Source organism: Hermetia illucens, chromosome 1 (genome assembly GCF_905115235.1).
Source record: "Hermetia illucens chromosome 1, iHerIll2.2.curated.20191125, whole genome shotgun sequence".
Taxonomy (NCBI): domain Eukaryota; kingdom Metazoa; phylum Arthropoda; class Insecta; order Diptera; family Stratiomyidae; genus Hermetia; species Hermetia illucens.
The window spans coordinates 42,394,769-42,412,833 of NC_051849.1; the positions used below are offsets into that span (position 1 = coordinate 42,394,769).

General features: G+C 39.0%; 1 protein-coding gene across 2 annotated transcripts in view; it reads left to right on the top strand.

Annotated features, from left to right (window-relative positions):
• LOC119647267 overlaps window positions 1-18,065 on the top strand; it is a 94,102-nt gene that overhangs the window by 72,421 nt on the left and 3,616 nt on the right. The window contains exons 1-6 of one of the 2 annotated variants that reach the window (XM_038048157.1): window positions 2,565-2,641; window positions 2,697-3,696; window positions 3,759-4,652; window positions 4,773-4,935; window positions 5,065-5,246; window positions 5,311-5,517. In XM_038048157.1, coding sequence (XP_037904085.1) covers window positions 2,782-3,696; window positions 3,759-4,652; window positions 4,773-4,935; window positions 5,065-5,246; window positions 5,311-5,517 — 2,361 coding nt within the window. In that variant the 5' untranslated portion in view covers window positions 2,565-2,641; window positions 2,697-2,781. Of the gene's footprint in view, window positions 1-2,564; window positions 2,642-2,696; window positions 3,697-3,758; window positions 4,653-4,772; window positions 4,936-5,064; window positions 5,247-5,310; window positions 5,518-18,065 lie in introns of those variants that run through there. The other variant, XM_038048156.1, reaches the window with a different exon arrangement.

An 18,065-nucleotide genomic window follows, 5' to 3' on the forward strand; every position in this document is an offset into this window, starting at 1 on the left:
TGTCAGGAATTCGATTCACTAAAAGAAAACAGAAAAAAACAATCGCATGTAAATTATACTTTAATATACGGTGTCTCAATAATATTGAGATCCACTGTATATTGTTAACAGAACGATACTTCCTTTGTTTAATTGCTCTACAGAGCACTCCACTTAACACTTCCGTCACTTTTGTCACTTTTTAATTTTCCGTTCCTAGAACACTTGAATTGCTCCGCAACACGTCCGTTCACTACGAGATCTCGAAGCGAACAGCACAAAAGGTAAGAATCAAAAGTGTGAATTAAGTGGAACATGATACTCCGCAAAGAAAACAGTCTGAGGACCTTTTTCTCCCTTAAAACTCACTGATGGCAAAGTTCCATCACAACCCTACAATTTACACATGTGCACACTAATGGAAGAAACGTTGTAGGTTACGAGAGTAAAATAAGCAAAAATTGAAAGGCAAAAGCGGGAGAATCGACTGTTCTCTATCTGGAGTCCGATAATGAAGGTGATGCACCATTTGGGATGGTCGGATCCAGTATCTAATTGTAACTCCGTTCCTGACTAAATGCTGCACACCGATCCGTTCCTTCTTCCCCATAAAGAAGACAAGATGGAAACGAAATCACTATGAAATTTACGGTAATCTAGTCTTTCCTGTTTGAAGTCGGAATGGCAATGAAGGAAAGATATCCATTCCATAAGGATCAATGCGCGAACATCTCGACTTCCATGTATGACATCAGGATGGCCAGGCATGGCGTCTCGCTTCAGGCCTCTATTTCCAAATTAATATGCGCTCTCCTTGCTTTTTACGCCACTGAATACTCGTAATACGTACGCTAACTGAATACTCGCCACCAATCAATGTCCTGACAATGAAGGGAAAGTATCCATTTCATAAGGATTAAAGCACGGACATCTCGACTTCCATGTATGACATCAGGAGTGAGAAAGAGTAAAATATTGGGACGGCCAGGAATAGCATCTCCCTATATTCCTCTATTTCCAAATTAATATGTGCTCTCCTCGTTTCTTCAACCCAGCACAGAAATAACAAGTCAGAAAACCGGCAGCTGGACGCGTCAGATATGAGAGATTTTCTGTGTTTCTTTTATGAAGGCATTTGAGTATGCATTTGTCCCATTAGTACGTAGCACGTAATATATGCATATACTATGTGAGAATATCCACATTCAGGTTATATTGACATTCAAAGTCTTAAATTTACAAAGAAAGGACAACGTTAACCTAGTATAACTTTGTTAGTAATAGTGCGATTTCCACCATACTTTAAAAAGGTATCGATATCGAGCGTATTTCGGATCCTAAGAACCATATAGTGGGAATCTCTTGATTTTTTTCATTTTTTTCGGTTGGTTAGTTTCTCATGGGCCCATTAAAGAAATGATCAATATTAAGCCCCCACACTCGCCACCTTTCCAACAAATGTCAATGACTTCGGAAAGTTTTAACCGATACCTTTCATTTGATACCCCACATGACTATATTTGATGAAAAAAAATTACACCCCCGTTTTGCTTGTATGGAAGCCCCCTTAAATTCGACGTAGAATTATGTAACTCACAGTGTGCATGAGCCTACCCACCTTTCCACCAAATTTGGTGTGAATCGTTACAACCGTTTCCGAGAAAAATGCGTGTGACGGATGGGCAGATAGACAGTGAACCGATTTTAATAAGGTTTTGTTTTACACAAAACCTAAAAAATTGTATTCTTCAACACCTCACTACAGTCCATCTTCTCCAACCAAAAACTTGTAGCCTAGTAGCTTTTTCCTCGCCACACGCAACAGAGAAAGGAAGTGTAACCGAGCGCCGAAAGCAATGAAAAAAGTGACCTCTAATTGAGAAGGTCCACATTTCGGAGATATAAGCAAGGTTCCCTTGCAGATCTAAAGGCTTAAAAACAACACAAAGGAAGGTCAGACAGTGCCTGGACGCATCTTCAGAGAAGTCTGAGAAAATTCCCTTGCGAAGTGCACATTTCAACCTCAAAAAACACACTCACAAAATTACTCAGCTTTCATAGATCGCTTCTCAGGAAACTCCTAAACTAAAGTACCTAAGAAGAGGAAAGGCAAATGCTTCGCTTAATTCTTTGCTGTCATTTAACTGAATTCACTAAAATTTAATAAATTTAAAAATCGTCATAAATTTCAGTGAGACACCAAACACTTTATTACGGCAATGTTATCCAACGAGCGACACATGTTAATTTAATTTGCGAGAAAAGAACAGTAGATAAAAAATATAAGCTCCTGTAATATTTTAAATTCTAATAACTAAGCCATAAATAGTTTTCATTAAATTGGTATGTTGTAATATTGCTTTAAACACGCACGTGGAAAGTCAATAATCGTGCTTATATGTACAAAAGCAAATCAAAAGCTCACTGTCTCATATAAACAAATATTGCTATCCATCATTTAGATAATCTCGATGTGCATGAAAATATAAAAAATGAATAAGAGCGCTTATAAATAGCATCTGTGATTAAATGTTACTATCTTATCTTCCATTTAAAATGTTTACTGAAATATAAATGCTTATTCTCTCGGTGTAGTTCTACCTCCTTGAAGCTAAGGTGTCTGCTTTACGATACACTAATTCAGCGAACATTATACTTTAACGTAACAAATGTTTTGAATTAAACTTAAATATAATTAAATTTTTTTTCGGTTACAGGGAACGACTTCAAATCCCAAAACGTATGTGGATAATTTAAGACCTGCTTTCTTCACATTCTTCTGTGTTCGATGCCACAAGAGAGATGCGTCCGCCGATTACAACAACCAAAAATGATGGCGCCCAGCCGTCACACCGGAAAATCCAGTGCAACCAAAAAGAAGTACTTGCAGAACATCCTAGATCTCGATCGTCAAAATCGCAAGATACATCACATTTACATCACGTTGTGACTCCAAATTCTACGGATTATATCAATTTTGATTTCGGTGTACTATCGAATCAGCAACCGAGTAATGGGTTGACACTGAAGGATTGCAGTTTGCGTCATGAACAACAAACGATTGGTGATAAATTTGAAATTTCCTCTCGAATAACTCCAACCTTGAATGATGTTGGTGCCCCAAATTTCCACCAGGGCAAAAACACCAACTCGGCAGCCATGCGAATCACTGACTCTGAAGTTGCAAGGAACACTGGAAGCGAAGCTTCCAAAAATCTTTTTATCAACAAAAATTTCGATAGGACAACAAATGTCTTACCACTATCGGAAACTGAACCCCTTTTAACAAATATCGAAGCGACGGTGGCTGATCCGAAGCGTTCTATATGCCTGAACAAAAACAGTGCCTCGTTAGTTTTTACAAAGAAAGATCCTAATCAAGTGGGTGTTAGTGCGGGATTTGATAGTAATAATGGTGACAGTACAAGTTCTAGACAGCACTCAAGTAATGGGCCCCGGCGATGGAATAGCGCGAATCTGGGTCAAAATCGTCGCTTATTAGAGTCGGCACGATATAGTAACAGTGGTAGGACAGTTCTTCAACATAGGCGAAGTCTTCAGTTGAACTATCCAATTAGTTCTAGTAAGGACATTCGAAACACTGGAAATTTCAGTGGTTCAGGACAGCTATCAAGTGATAATAGAAAACAGCATTCGTATTCTTGGTATGCGCCCGTATATACAGCTTTAGAGGAGGAATTTGAAGCTGATTCACGGGTAAGTAAATTGAATTCTTCAAGAAAAAGTTTTTACTCTGATTTTTGTTTTTATTTCTTTAGGATTCATCGCCAATACATACTCTAGCCAATGCAGCCGAAAATACATCGATGAATGAAAAACTTCCGCTTTTAACATCGCCAACCTCTGAAAATACTTTACAGCCAAATGTTCACCAAAAACGAATAGCAAGAACACCTTCAGATGGTCAACACCAACATCCAAACCTCCTACGAGGTATCGGAACCAATGAGCATGACTACCAGCATCAGAATAGTACGAACAGCAACCATTCAATATCATCGCTTTCCGGATCGGTACCAAAAAGAAAACGGTTTGAGAATTTTTTAAAATCTCTGGTGGGGCGAAAATCATCAAAAGAATCAAATCCGGCACCTCTACTACCCTCGCCGGAAATAAAAATAATACCAAGCCCCTCGGAAAGCAGTTTATTAAGCAATAATGACAAATCTGCTATCGATCGAATCGGTACCAGTAACTCTTCACTAAATGTAGTACAACAAAAGCTTTGGAATGTAGTACCACTGTTGAAACGCGAAGGTAGCTCATCAAGTTTAAAGCAGGAAAAAGTTGATTCAATAGTGCAATACTCGGGCCTAAGAAAGTGTGAGACAGTTGTGGCGCTCTCCCAATTTAGCTGTCTAGAACCTATTAAACCACTCAATCGTTTAAGAAACAATACACCCAACTCGAATGCTACATGCTCCCGATGTTCCAGTTTTCTATCTTTGGCGGCATCTGGATCACGATATTCTTTAAATCCCAGCAATAATAGCTTCATTACCGTAACCGTAGCAAACCTAAGTGCCAATGAAAATGCATCTATACCGAACGCGGTAGCTGATGCATTATTTTTATGTAAATTGTGCCTTGCTGAAGTTTTAGTGAGTGCAGCAACAAAAATTGAACAATGCGGTTGTATCTTTTGCACTGAGGTAATTGGAATTGCATTGACATTTTTATTTTGATGCATACCCGTGCGGCATTGCATTTAGAGATTGCTTCACATGAAAGATAAAATCTGTGGTTTTTAAAATGATTTTCTACAATTGCAGTGCATGAAGGCATACGTTGAATTTGAAATATCGGAAGGTGCCTACGAAATATCCTGCCCGGATGCGCAATGCACATCACAGGGGATTATTTCATTAGAAGAGATTAAATCATTGGCAACAGCAAGTTCCTTGTTGAAATTTGAGAGATATCGATTGAATCATGGTGAGTAGAGTTTAGAACGCACTTATATAACGAAAGCAATCGTATGACCACATTTTCTATGCATGGTCCAGTACGTTATCTGAAGCATGCTCCTATGCATTATTTACTTTATTGCCTTTCCCTTTTCAGAAATTGAATTGGATAAAACACGTACATGGTGTCCACGTGCTGGTTGTGAAACAATTTGCGTGGTGGGGAACGCACCTCAGACACCATCCTCATCCGATGCTGTGAATACAATTACTGAGGTTTTGTGCGCTGTTCGATGTCCAACATGTAATGAGGAGTTTTGTTCAGGCTGTAAAAAACCTGTGAGTACAGTAGCTGGAAGGCGTTCTAACAGGTTATTGAATAATGCTATCTCATTTGTTTTAGTTCCATCCCAGTGCCACGTGCGAAGAGAATGCACGTCGACTGGCCGCCGAGGGATTGGATGATGGAATTGGCATTCCATTTGATAATGATCTGATAAAGAGTTGTCCAATGTGTGCAGTGCCCATTGAAAAGGATGAAGGCTGTGCTCAAATGATGTGCAAGAGATGTAAACATGTATTTTGTTGGTATTGTCTCGCCAGTTTGGATGTAAGTAGATATATTTAATGAATTTTCCATCTCTTTACTTACTGCCTGATTCTGTACATCGATAATCATTTTTTCCATAATTCTGTAACGAATTTTGAGAGCTTGTTCTAGAATCTAGATAACTTAATTCTCCAATTCTTGTAATTGGTTACTCATATCAAAAGCCTCTTCTCACCATCTTATCTGCTTTTCGATTGGCATATATGAACTAGATTATTAATAATTGGATGTATGTGATCTAGAAGTGGGAATTATTGAATGCAGATTTGTAATTCATCGTCAATTACTTTTTCAAATTAATGAACCTTAACATGGATTTGCTTCTTTATCTAAGTCAGATCTCGTTTCAAGCTATGCTAGATGTTATAATTGCATAAGGACTTTGATGACTTTAGTGTTTCGAGACTTCCATACATCCTTCGAAATCGATTCACTGTAGTTGATTTTGATGATACCTACAGTATGTATTATGCAACTCTTGCCTCAACGAGTTAGACGCTACATTTTTTTGTTTTTGCATTCTCAATACATAATACGATCGAGAGATAAATACATACAATCACTTGAAAGTCCGCGTGAAAGTTCAAATGTCGAAATCTTAACTATCAAAGCACAAGTCAAATAATAATTTTATAAACTCAAAAAGCAACTTATCTGTACATTCTTTCTGATTTTAATGTGCAAAAACTCTGTTCCGCTTCATTGTTTCAATGTTTCTGCTAAAATGGTTATTAAAATGTATTTCGAAGCTGTAATGACTTAATGGATTGCGCGATGGTCAAAAGACAGTCCTGGATGGTCGGAGTTTCTATAGAAGGAAGAGTTATTCTAAAAACTTAGAAATTGACGATGATGTTCGCCCGCCAATACTGAAACTCCACTGGAATGTCCCGTCAACACGCGTTTTCATGCCTCCGTGCTAGCTAAGTTCGGGAATGTGTCCCATCGGGAACTGAAAAACACGTCTTCACTCGATGCTTCTCCTGCCTCAGATATCCATGAAACGTGGCTTTTGAAGTTCCCACCCTTCCTTGCATCTTCAGCCGATATAAATGGAGGATGCCTTTGATTAGTGTTAGTTGGCTGGAGTTAGGGAGGGGAAAGGTAATGGAGAGTCCTCAAATTAAAGGTTCATCTTTGTTTCATATTATAGTTCAATAAATTGAAACTAACGACAACGAAAAGTGGAGTGTTACCGACAATTTTTGACAACGTGTGGTTGCATACTCGGCGGAGAGTTCTTGCACTTTCTGCTCCAAAGACGGCACCTGATCCGTTACCTGGAGTTCTCAACACCTTGCCCAATGGTTTCTGGTTGTCGCTGAATTCTATTGACCAATGGTAGCCACCAATGGTACTATTTTTACTTTTCTCGGAATTCAAGAAGAAAATTTTAAATGCACCACAAATCACAATAATTCAAACGGGCGACGAAGCAAAAACCAAATCTCTACTTTTGACTCGCTTTTGATTTCTCTCCCAAAACTGTCTTCATCGGCCAGGCAGCTGATTACTCGATCGTTCGCGATCAGCTGCCCAATATCCCGCTAAACTTTTCCTCGTACTCCTCGCGGCTACTGCAAAATTTACGCTTTCTAGACTCTGCCACGTATATTTGGATTCATTTTCAACCAAATACTTTGTGCTTCAACAGAATTGTACTTTGATCTCCAGGGTACATAATCTATCTCAATTCAACTATTGAATCGCCTAGTTTTAATGAAACTCAGCCGTAATTCATCAGTATTTTGAGAATTACCCACAACACTCTTCTGCTAGTGATTGAGAGCAATCAAATCACGATGATTCAGTTGACCGCGTGGTGACGCCAGGTGTACTGTACTGTTGAACTATTGGTGCATTGCAAAATTACTGAATCCTGCCTGGTAGCTATCTGGAAATCGAACCCATTCGGATGTCGTTGGTTTTGCCTCTGCGTTGTTGAACGGTGGCTTGACCTATTTTCGGGCATTACCACATTCTGGCGTTGATCGGAGATCGGGTTCTCTTCGATGTCGACAACTATCCCGTCAGCAGTTTTGAGTCGAACGATGTTGCGTCCGAGAACTTCCACTTCGAAAAACTCGCCCATTCTGTTGATCATCCGATATGGCCCATTGTACGGTTGTTTGGGTGGTTTCTTCTGACCGCCATTACGGATAAGAACATGGCTTGTTGTCGTGCTGGATTTAATACAAGTATGCGTGCTGGATATTGCCACGGTAACACTTTTTATCAAATTCAAATTGCTTGCGGATTTATTTTGCAACGTGCGCTAATGAACCGGTTGCCGTGATATCGGCACCATTACTTGCATCTATAGGCCGAAACACAATTCCGTTGCGGTCGGAACGCGGAGGAGAGAAGCTGCGGCCTGCACGCACAAACCAGACAAACCACTAGCAAGATGCATTCGGTAATTGCATAAACGTGAATATTATTCGCAATGCCGCGAATTTAAGGCGGAAAATCCACCTACATGCATTTTTTATGTTAATTAAATTATGCAATTTATGCCGCCACTTACCTCCGGCTTAAATTCAATTTTTATGAATGGAAGATTCGGAAACAATGCTAGTGACATTCCTAATTGGCACTTGCAATTGAATTAGTGTCTACGACAGTTTCCTAAACAAATTCATGCTAATTAATTCCATTCAAATGTAACAGTCGAAAACGAAAAGTGCCGCCATGTTGCAAATGACGCACCAAACTCTCTCACGCATCGCAAAGGTTCGATTTTTCGAACTTCTCTGCGTGCCGCATTGCGCACCGGAGTTATTGTATATTGTCTCATACAAGTCCGTGTAATGAACTTCATTTGACAGCTATCTCACTGCAGACGGAGACAGTCACTCCGCTGTTGTGTTTGGGCCTTATTGGTCATGGTTGCTAGTGTTGGTTCTACAAAGCTGGCCCGAATCGTCTATTTTTTATGGTTTCGTTTTTGAAGCTTCCGCACTGCTTGGTGTCGAAGGAAGTACGGTGTAGATCTTTTTAGCTAAGTGACCATCTAATGTTGCCATAATTGCCTGAAGAATAAATTGTAGGCATTTCGCCAGAGACTGCGTAACAGCGGCTCTGGAACTGCGGTGACACCGAGACTCTGCAGGCGGCGGTAAAACTGGGAGGTTTTCTTGTGATTAATAGAAGTACTTTCCTTATATTATCTCGCTTCTTTCTTTTGACTGCCACAGAATCGCTCTGTTAGTTGTTTACGCAAGCGGTCTTCAGAGCTAATTGCCCCCGACGAATTCATATACTGCGGGAGCAGGACTACAAGAACTTCAAGTTGCTGCTGTGAATCTACTTCAATAATGTGCAAGCGAAGTGAGGAAAGTGTCAATTCTATTTTTTTCCTCTACTATCGTTCTAAATCAAATTTGTGTCTGTTACTCTTTGTATCAGTTAGAAAACCAATATGGACTGCCGTCAATTTTGTCCCAAGTTTTTCTGTCGCTGTTGCTTCCTTCTTTCCATTTTTCCGTTGATTGCTCACACTGCGACTGCGTTACTTTATCTTAATCAAACTTTACTTACTTTACTAAATCAATTTTGGTGTGGCTAAAGCCGGAATAGTAGCCGTTTTATCTGCCATGCATGGTTTTTTATATTTTTTGAAAGCTCATCCAACCAATGTTAAGATTTTTGCTAGCTGTAAAGTCAAAAAATAATTGTCCATTTTAATTTCCAGTTTCATGGGGGTTTTGCTGTTTGCTTTACTCTGTGAATTTCCTCCTACTCATTTTGACATTAAGAAAAATTAGAGTGAAATTATGCATATCGATATTTGCACAAAAATTAAATTTTACTGGCAAAGAAAACGATGTTACTATTTTTCTCATCACAATCTTAATGTCACTTGAGGTTAGAAACTCTTGAACTAATTTCCAGATCCGCAGTACATAATTAATTATTTCGTGGGCAACAAATGACAGCATTTTTGTGTTAGCAACAAAGTGCAAATTTATGAATTCCTATCATCCCTCATATGTTGCGCCGAAAAAATCGCATTTCATTCCTATATTGCCTATATTTCTTCACAAGTAAAATTCTAAACTATGCTGCGTTTCTTCAAACCCCATCCAAGAATTTATTTCTCGAGGTTAGATGCCATCAGGGAACAGTTCATCAGCTCTTTACTGGTAAAATGGGGGCTTATATTGTTGAGTTATTTAATGAACACAACAAAGAGATGACGCAGATCCATCATTAATTATTTTACGCTGGTACTTTTCCTGTAGATTTTTCCAACAAAAACATTTTTCTACTTCTTTCTAACATCAATAAGTTGATAGCTCTGAATTATACCTGCAGAAAACAGTGCCTTTGCTCATCGCACCAACATATTCCACCTAAATACTGACCTGTGTTTACGTAGTCGAGAATTAATCACATTTTATTGTCACCCATCGCTAATTGCTCAAACTAAACAGAATATATTTAATGCGTGGAAATATCTCGCGGCGGTAATCATCGGCTATTACAGAAAATTTGTTCTAATTAACTCGCTCCCAAATTTCAATCAATTATTCAATTCTCCCCTTATTGGTTGGGGCACATGCTACTAACCGCAAATTTCGAGTTCATCATACCAGTTGGTTGTAGAGCTCAATTGCTTAATGCAATATGGGAAGTCGCAACAAGTTCTTTGGTGAAATTTCATTTAGATGAATTGACCTAGACCTTAACCAATCCTCGATCATTTATCCTTGCTACTAGAAAAATGACCATTACCATTGTGACTTTGTGAACGACTTCATGGTAATTATTGAATTGGTAGTTAATTAGGTGCAATTAAAGTTGGGTTTCAACATGTCTAAAAGGGTGTCGTAGGAAATGATATGAATTTTTTAAATTTATTAATGTGAAAAGTAACTGACTTTTGTTTGTGATGTGTAGATTTGAATGCCATTAGATTCTAGAAAACGATTGAAATATTTCGTTTTATTTTTTTAATTAATTCAGTGGACCTTGGATATTTGAAAATATGAGAAAATTTGAAGCGATGTAATAAAAGTAAACGATAAATAATGTTAACCGGGTTCAAATCAAGTCAGTTTGTGTGGGCAAGACCGAAAGAAACCCTATACAAATGCTGAATCTTTAGTAAATTATATTCGAACCTAAACGCCTTCCTATAACTATTTGTCGTTTTAAATAAAAAAAAATGTCAACATCGTATCCGTCGATATATGTCGAATAAAAAATCGCTACTAGCGACGGAGACGGCGTTGAGTTTTAATTCCTACAATCTTTTTGCTAGAAACACCGCGAACACGCATTGATTGAGAAAATATGTTCACGTCCTTTTGTGTGTTTCAAACTGAAGCTTGATTTTACAATCTATTAAAATAAGTGGAAATTGAGACGCGTGCAACGCGTGTGGGCGAGCCGATTCCATCTCCTGGAGGAATACATACGATTTCTGTCCCAACATCCTTTGTTTAGCTTTTCTTTTGTCAAAAAGTTACGGTTGAAAATTATCTCTAATATAACAACCTGTATTGATTTATTGAATAGATTTTGTATAATCTTCTGCTTGTTGGATGTGTCTTAGCAATAAACTATATACTATAGCAAAATGGAAACACACGGGATATGTGCCTCTATTAGCCTTTCTTCTGCCATAGTTAGGTTTAAAAAACAGTAACGTGATAAACACTGAAAAAGGTACAAGGGAAAAATGAGGAAATAATTCTGTGAAAGTCGTACAATACGTATACGACGGGTACGAAAAACTGTGTCTCAATGCGACTCGTGTCGTACTTGATGCGGGTCTTGTCACGTTGCGTCCACTTCCCAATTTGCGCGGTTCTATTGTTCCCTATTAACCACGAAAAAACTCCACGCTTCCATCCTTGGAAATTGCAGTTTTACATCGTATTTTTGGAGGGTACAAACCACTCATTATCTTCTTCTTCAGTAGCGGTCTAGACGAAATCGGGCATTAGCTCCTCCAATTTATTAGTGATTTCCGCAGTGTTTGTTTTCTATGGGCTTTTTATTTCAATGCACACTTGGGAATTCTCACGTCATTTTTGAGTTTCGCGTTATTAACCCTTTGCAGTTTAAGGAGCCTTATAATATATGCAACTGAGTCGTCATAAACGTACAAACCATTAGTATTGTGTGTTGTGTTCACGTGGTTTGCACCAACTGAATTGATAATCTGAAAATAAAGAAATTCCAACTTCCTTTTAGTCAATTAATCTTTATTTGTAACCGTAGCCGTCACTTGTTGCCTTGTTCAGCGGCATTTCGGTGACTATGAGGAAGTTGGAATTTGTTTACTTTTAGAGTACAAATCGTGGTTACCCCGGATTCTTCTCTCTGGTCCGTATCACATTGATCCAAGTATGTGGAAAAGTAGCTCAAAAGTAGCTCAAAAGTATTGGTTTTGTTTTCAAATAACTTTGTTGCACATCCGTACAGTAACGCAGGCCTTATTATAAGTTTTGTATAAGATTTCAAATCTTCTCATTTGTTATGTCTTTTTGCGCTGTATTCCGTCTTCTTTACTGTCTCTTTTCTAAGTTGCATGAAATGGTAGGTGAACATATCCAAGCATTCAATATTGTAGTTTCCTATACTCCGATTTGATGTCATTAGTGTACCACATCGTGTTTGAATTATAAATTTCACTTTATCCTCATTAATCTTGAAAACTATCTCTTTGACTGTTGGCTCCAGGTAGAAAAATGTTTTTTCCGCATCAGGTATTGTGCGCGCCATGATGTTATTCATCTTTTAATTTATGATCCACGCAGGACTTGACGAATGGCGTGCTGATGGTCGGCACATAGATCCTCCTAACGACGTTTTCAATCGTGTATTTTTGATATTCGCCACTCAAGTATCACTTTATATAGAAAAATCCGATTCATTCTATCGTATGCTTACCTAAAGTAAACTTTTTCAGACATGTGTTTAACTGAAGTGTCCGAATTTAATTTTTTCTTGATAATCGTCAATTATTTTCCTCATGAAAGGTTTTAACCTCCTTTCCGTACTGTTTATCAAAATTTCCTAGGATGTACTTAATAATAAGATCCATTTGTAATTATCACAGCGGAACTTGTTTCACTTTTTGCATATCAGGCAGTTTGCACTTTTTCATTAGCTCTGAGGTAATTGCTTCCCCATTCATATCAGAGAGACGAATCTGTGTGGAATATAAGTGAGATTTTGTCTAAACAGTTTCCGTAATTCCGTTGTTTTGTAGTGTTAACATCTGACTGCTTCGACCTCACCAACTTAAGGTTGTGTCTAAGAATATATGCTGCTGCGAATATAATCACCGAATTGGGAATCAAAGGCTCCTGAAAATACGGCATCCATGTCTTTTGGACGTCTTTAGGGTTGCTATTGCAGGTTATTAGTATAGGTTATTCACCCCGCACCCCCGCAATATCGAGAAAGTTGGTAGAATGGTGCAGCGATCAATTAAAACATACCGGACCCAATACATCCGTAAGTAGAACAGTCGATTACTGCTCGAAGTTCATATTGGTAAGCCAGACATGCTGCCGCGATCAGCCCATGCTTGTTGTACAAGGTTCTTATGAATCACATTACATACAGAATTATGTCTGTTTGTGTATTGCACCAACGCCGAACCATATATTCTGCGCTGATTGTTCTTCTTACGCTTTCTATAAGGCAGCGACCATGCCATTCTGCATTGCGAACATAAGTCCCTCTGCCGATAAACGAATGTCAGAGATAATTCATGTATTCACCGTGCATTGCCTTCAACTTCTATTAATTATCAGTCCCGAATTTGACTTTACTCCTCTCAGAGGATCAAAAGATCAATGCTTCAAATTAAGTGAACTCAACCAATAACCCGTCTTGGGAGCCAACTTGGTGGCGCTCGCCTCTGATGTCACGAGGATGGTGCATTGTGAATTTAGATAATGTAGTGCGTATTCACCGCTAGACGTTTTCCCGATAGATTTTCGTCCACGCCGCTCTTCCGAATGCATATGCCAGTAAATGGATAGTGAACTCGTTTGGTGCGCTCATTTAGTTCTTCCTCGCGAGATGTAATTTCAACACCAGTTATACACGTTGCAGGAATTCAGACAGCAGAGCATCCTTCAAATCAGCAACCCGAGCATGGGTTCCTTGCACAATTCCTAAGTACTTGTAGAAGTCTCGACTTCGCAGTCTATTGTCGAGCATTAAAGTTACATACATCATCATTCCGAGCCACGGTCTTGGCATGTTCATTCTAAGAATTAAAGATTTATTAGTGGAATTTTCCTTAGAAAAAGTTGCTTTTATCGACATTGCAAATTTGTTCAGTGGACAGTAGTCATTTCCGGAGAATTTTTCGTCATTGACTTAAAAATCAAATTATTACGATAATTCCTATCTACTTATAGAGGAAAAACAGTGATGTGAGTGCCGCCCACTCATTTCTAAGTGGAGTGTAAAGACTCTTGAAATCAATCAGGTATCTCCCCGTTATTTTTTCAACCATCACTCCTTTCATGAACGTCATATCACCTAATCAATTACTGTAGTCTTCCTAATCTTATATTTTTCTTTCACCTATAAATTAAAACTCTTGACGACAATATTTGGCCTAAATGTGTTGAATCATTATCAAACAACTAACGTAATGATTTCCTTTTTTATCAGTTCGTTTCAACATAGGTGATTAATGAAATTAGAAACAGGTGACAAATAATAGCAACTGCTGTCATTTATTTTAATAATCTTAATTGACTAATGTTTATAAATTTAAGTTTTTGTCATAAAACTTTTTAATTTGGTGAGCTTTTTTCTTTTGCTATTTATGATGAACATGCAATATAAGAAAAGGGTACTATAATTTGCTCTGTATTTTAGAGTAATGTGACAGGCAGTAAGGCCTTGACTTACAAGTATATCAAGGTGTTTATAAGTTCTAAACTTCAACTTCTTTTGAGTAACAATTAAGCGATCATTGCATTACAAGCTACATGGTATAGCCATAAGTTCTGTCAGTCAAACAAAACTTTATTTCTCAGGAAGTAATAAACCAAGTCAATCGAAAAGTACACCATTAGAAAAGGGAAACATAGAGCTTTCAGCAGCTATACAGGCGCGAAGTCTGTGAGGCCATGCATTGATCGCTTCACGCACGGTATTAAGCGGCATTTCTCGAGCTGCCCGCACGATGCTGGCCTACAAACTCTCCAAATCGGTGTAAGTTCGGTCGCAGATAGTCTCCTCTAACTTAGTCCAGAGGATTCAAATCTGGCCGCCTGAGGCCCATTCATCCACGTCTATGAAGTCAGGAACATGCGCTGCTAACCACTACTAAATTATCTTGGCTTTGTGAGCGGGGGCCGAATCCTGGCTCCTGGCTCGACTACATCCTCTAACACCTTTTCGTACACGCTCGCATTGGTTTTGACGCCGGTCTTGCAGAAATGAATATCAGTTACTCCGTGATATGAGACGCCCCACCATACCATGACAGAAGTCGGATGGTGACGATAGTAAACATTTTTTCATCAGAAAATAGAATTTCGCGATATTTTTTACCGGGATATCGTTGCAGAAGAGCAGCATACCGAGTTCACGGTATTTCCTTCAGTTTTGGCGTTAAAATATTACTATCGCACCGAGACCGAGATCTTCTCGTACAATACGGCTCATACTACGAGTTGAAACGCGCATTTCCGCCGACATTCGTTTCTGCTTGCGGAGAGGATTGCGACGAACACGCTCACGCACAGCATGCACGACATTCGGGGTGCAGGCGCCCCTCCCGCGGCCTGTCAACCACATCAGCTGCTTCGCGGTATCGAACTAATGTCCTAAAAACGGATCGTTCATTTACCGGCAGCTTTTTTAACAAACTATGAATCTTTTTCGGCGTATTCCCACATTGGTGCAACGCAATAATCGCGATTCTTTTTTCGTAGTTATCGAACTTCATCGTGCTGGCGTTCACGCGCTACTGACCTTCGGATCCTGAAAGTCTGACGGAAGTGTTGTACTCTCCATGCGCAGTGTTACCAGTTTCGGCGGCCTAACATTTCTCGCTAGACGCATCGACTGGCAGAACTTATGGCTATAAATCAAACTCGATTCCGAATCTCCGTTTGTCCATAAGTAAATAGAAAAAAAATATCTTTTTCCCCTATTTGAAAAAAAATTATATATAAACATTCATCGGAAAGCTACTGTCAATAGGCACAAACGTCAGTATAAATTATTTAATTGAAGTGTAAACAACAATACTTTTTTCATCAACGAAAATGGCCAATTTTGTACCAAATAATGTGTTTTTGCGAGAAGTTCTACTTCATTATTTCAATATGAAGAAAAAAGCAACCGAAAATCATCGCATTTTGGTGGAAGTTTATGGTGACCATGCTCTATCTGAACGAACGTGTCAGAGGTGGTTTGGACGGTTTAAAAGTGGCAATTTCGACTTGGAAGACGAAGAGCGCGCCGGACGGCCAACCATTTTTGAAGATGAAGAATTAGAAGCATTGCTCGACCAAGATCCATCGCAAACGGAAGAAGAACTTGGAAAAACACTTGGAGTCACTCAGCAAGCCATTTCCAACCGTTTAAAAGCAACGGGAATGATCCGAAAGGTCGGAAATTGGGTTCCGTATGAACTGAAGCCAAGAGACGTCGAACGCCGTTTTTTCACGTGCGAACATCTGCTCCAACGATAAGAAAGTAAGGGTTTTCTGTATCGAATAGTTACTGGCGATGAAAAGTGGGTCCATTACGATAATCCCAAGCGTCGGACAACGTGGGGATACCCCGGCCATGCCTCATCATTGACGGCCAAAGCGAATATTTATGGTGAGAAGATCATGCTGTGTATGTGGTGGGACTAGCTGGGTGTGGTATACTATGAGCTGCTAAAACCGAACGAAACGGTCACGGGCAAACTCTACCGACGTCAAATGATGCGTTTGAGCCGCGAATTCAAGAAAAAACGGCCGCAATACCAGCAAAGGCATGATAAAGTTATTTTGTAACATGAAAATGCTCGTCCACATGTTGCACAGCCCGTTAAAACATATCTAGAAACGTTGAAATGGGAAGTCCTACCCCACCCGCTGTACTCTCCAGACATTGCTCCTTCTGATTACCATTTGTTTCGGTCGATGCAGCATGGCTTGGCTGACCAGCACTTCTCCAATTACGACGAACTCAAAAAATGGCTCGATGAGTGGATAGCGGCCAAGCAGGCCAATTTTTGGCGCGATGGTATCTATGAATTGTCTGAAAGACGTAGCGATGGGCAATACTTTGAACAATGAATGTATAACCAATTTTTCACAATAAAGCTTCAAATTTAAAGAAAAAACCGACAGAACTTATATGTAGGCCTTATATATATATTTTTTTGCAACATAAACTCTTATTTCATATCTGAGACCTGTTTCGTAAAGTACTAACCGAAACCTTTAATTTGATGCTCCACACGATTATATTCGGGGAAAATAAATTTTGTACCCGCTCTTCGTTTGTATAGGGACCCCGCGTAAACATCACGCAGAATAATCCCTTTCACTGTGTGCGTGGAATTACACATTTTATATAATTTTAGCAAATTTTACCGCGGGTAGTTAGTGGTTTTCGGGAAAAGTGCATGCGAGAGATAGATGGACGTGCGGATTCCAACAATGTTTGGTTTTACATAGAACCCTAAAATAGAGCATAAAGCAGAGATCTGAAAAGCAGTTAAAAGTTAAGTCTAAATTCAAAAAAGAGATTAGTTTGACAGTGGTTTTAATAATGTCGGTAATAGTGCAAAATGTGTTTTCAAAAACTGCCTTTAATTTATGCAAATTATTCACACAATTGGAAACAAAGTTGCTTTTACCAATAGCTTCTCATCGGCACATTTGTAGCCATTTGTCCCACTGTCGAGAAGCGTTTGCACATTTCAAACTTCAATCATAGACGAGCCGTAGCCGCAAGATCAATCTGATTCCGACGCATGATAGCTATTTCTAAACCATAGAGAGATTCGAAAATTGAAGGATGCCAGCTCACAAATCTCAATCCCATCTTTTACGAGGAACAGGGAATACTTTGAGCGAATTCTAAACTCACCAGCTTACACTACCTCAGGTGCAATGCAATTAGTGAGGGTCTCCACCTTTAACTCGTATTCGGAATATAAGTACTCTTCCCTTCAGGGGGTTAGGACATTCTTAGGCGTCTAGATCGTTATCGTACACTAGGTAATGTGGTCAATATTGTGCTCGCGCGGAATTATTACCCAGATTTCATTCAAGGACTCATTCACAGCATTGGGTAGCAGTCCCCATAAAGTATTGATAACTTGGAAACTGCAAAGTATTTTTACAAATGTTTTGAACACAGACTAGGCCGACATCTTTAGATGTAAAATAATATAACGTAGAGCTGTTTAAGATGATTGGTACGACATACAGTACCCAAAGCTCAAAACAAGTGGTTTTGAATTTCTCCTTGAAAAAGTGTTATCAATCTCTATTTGCTATCCTTAGTGTAAAAACGCCTCGTTCTGTGATTTAGCTGATAAAGTGTAAAGA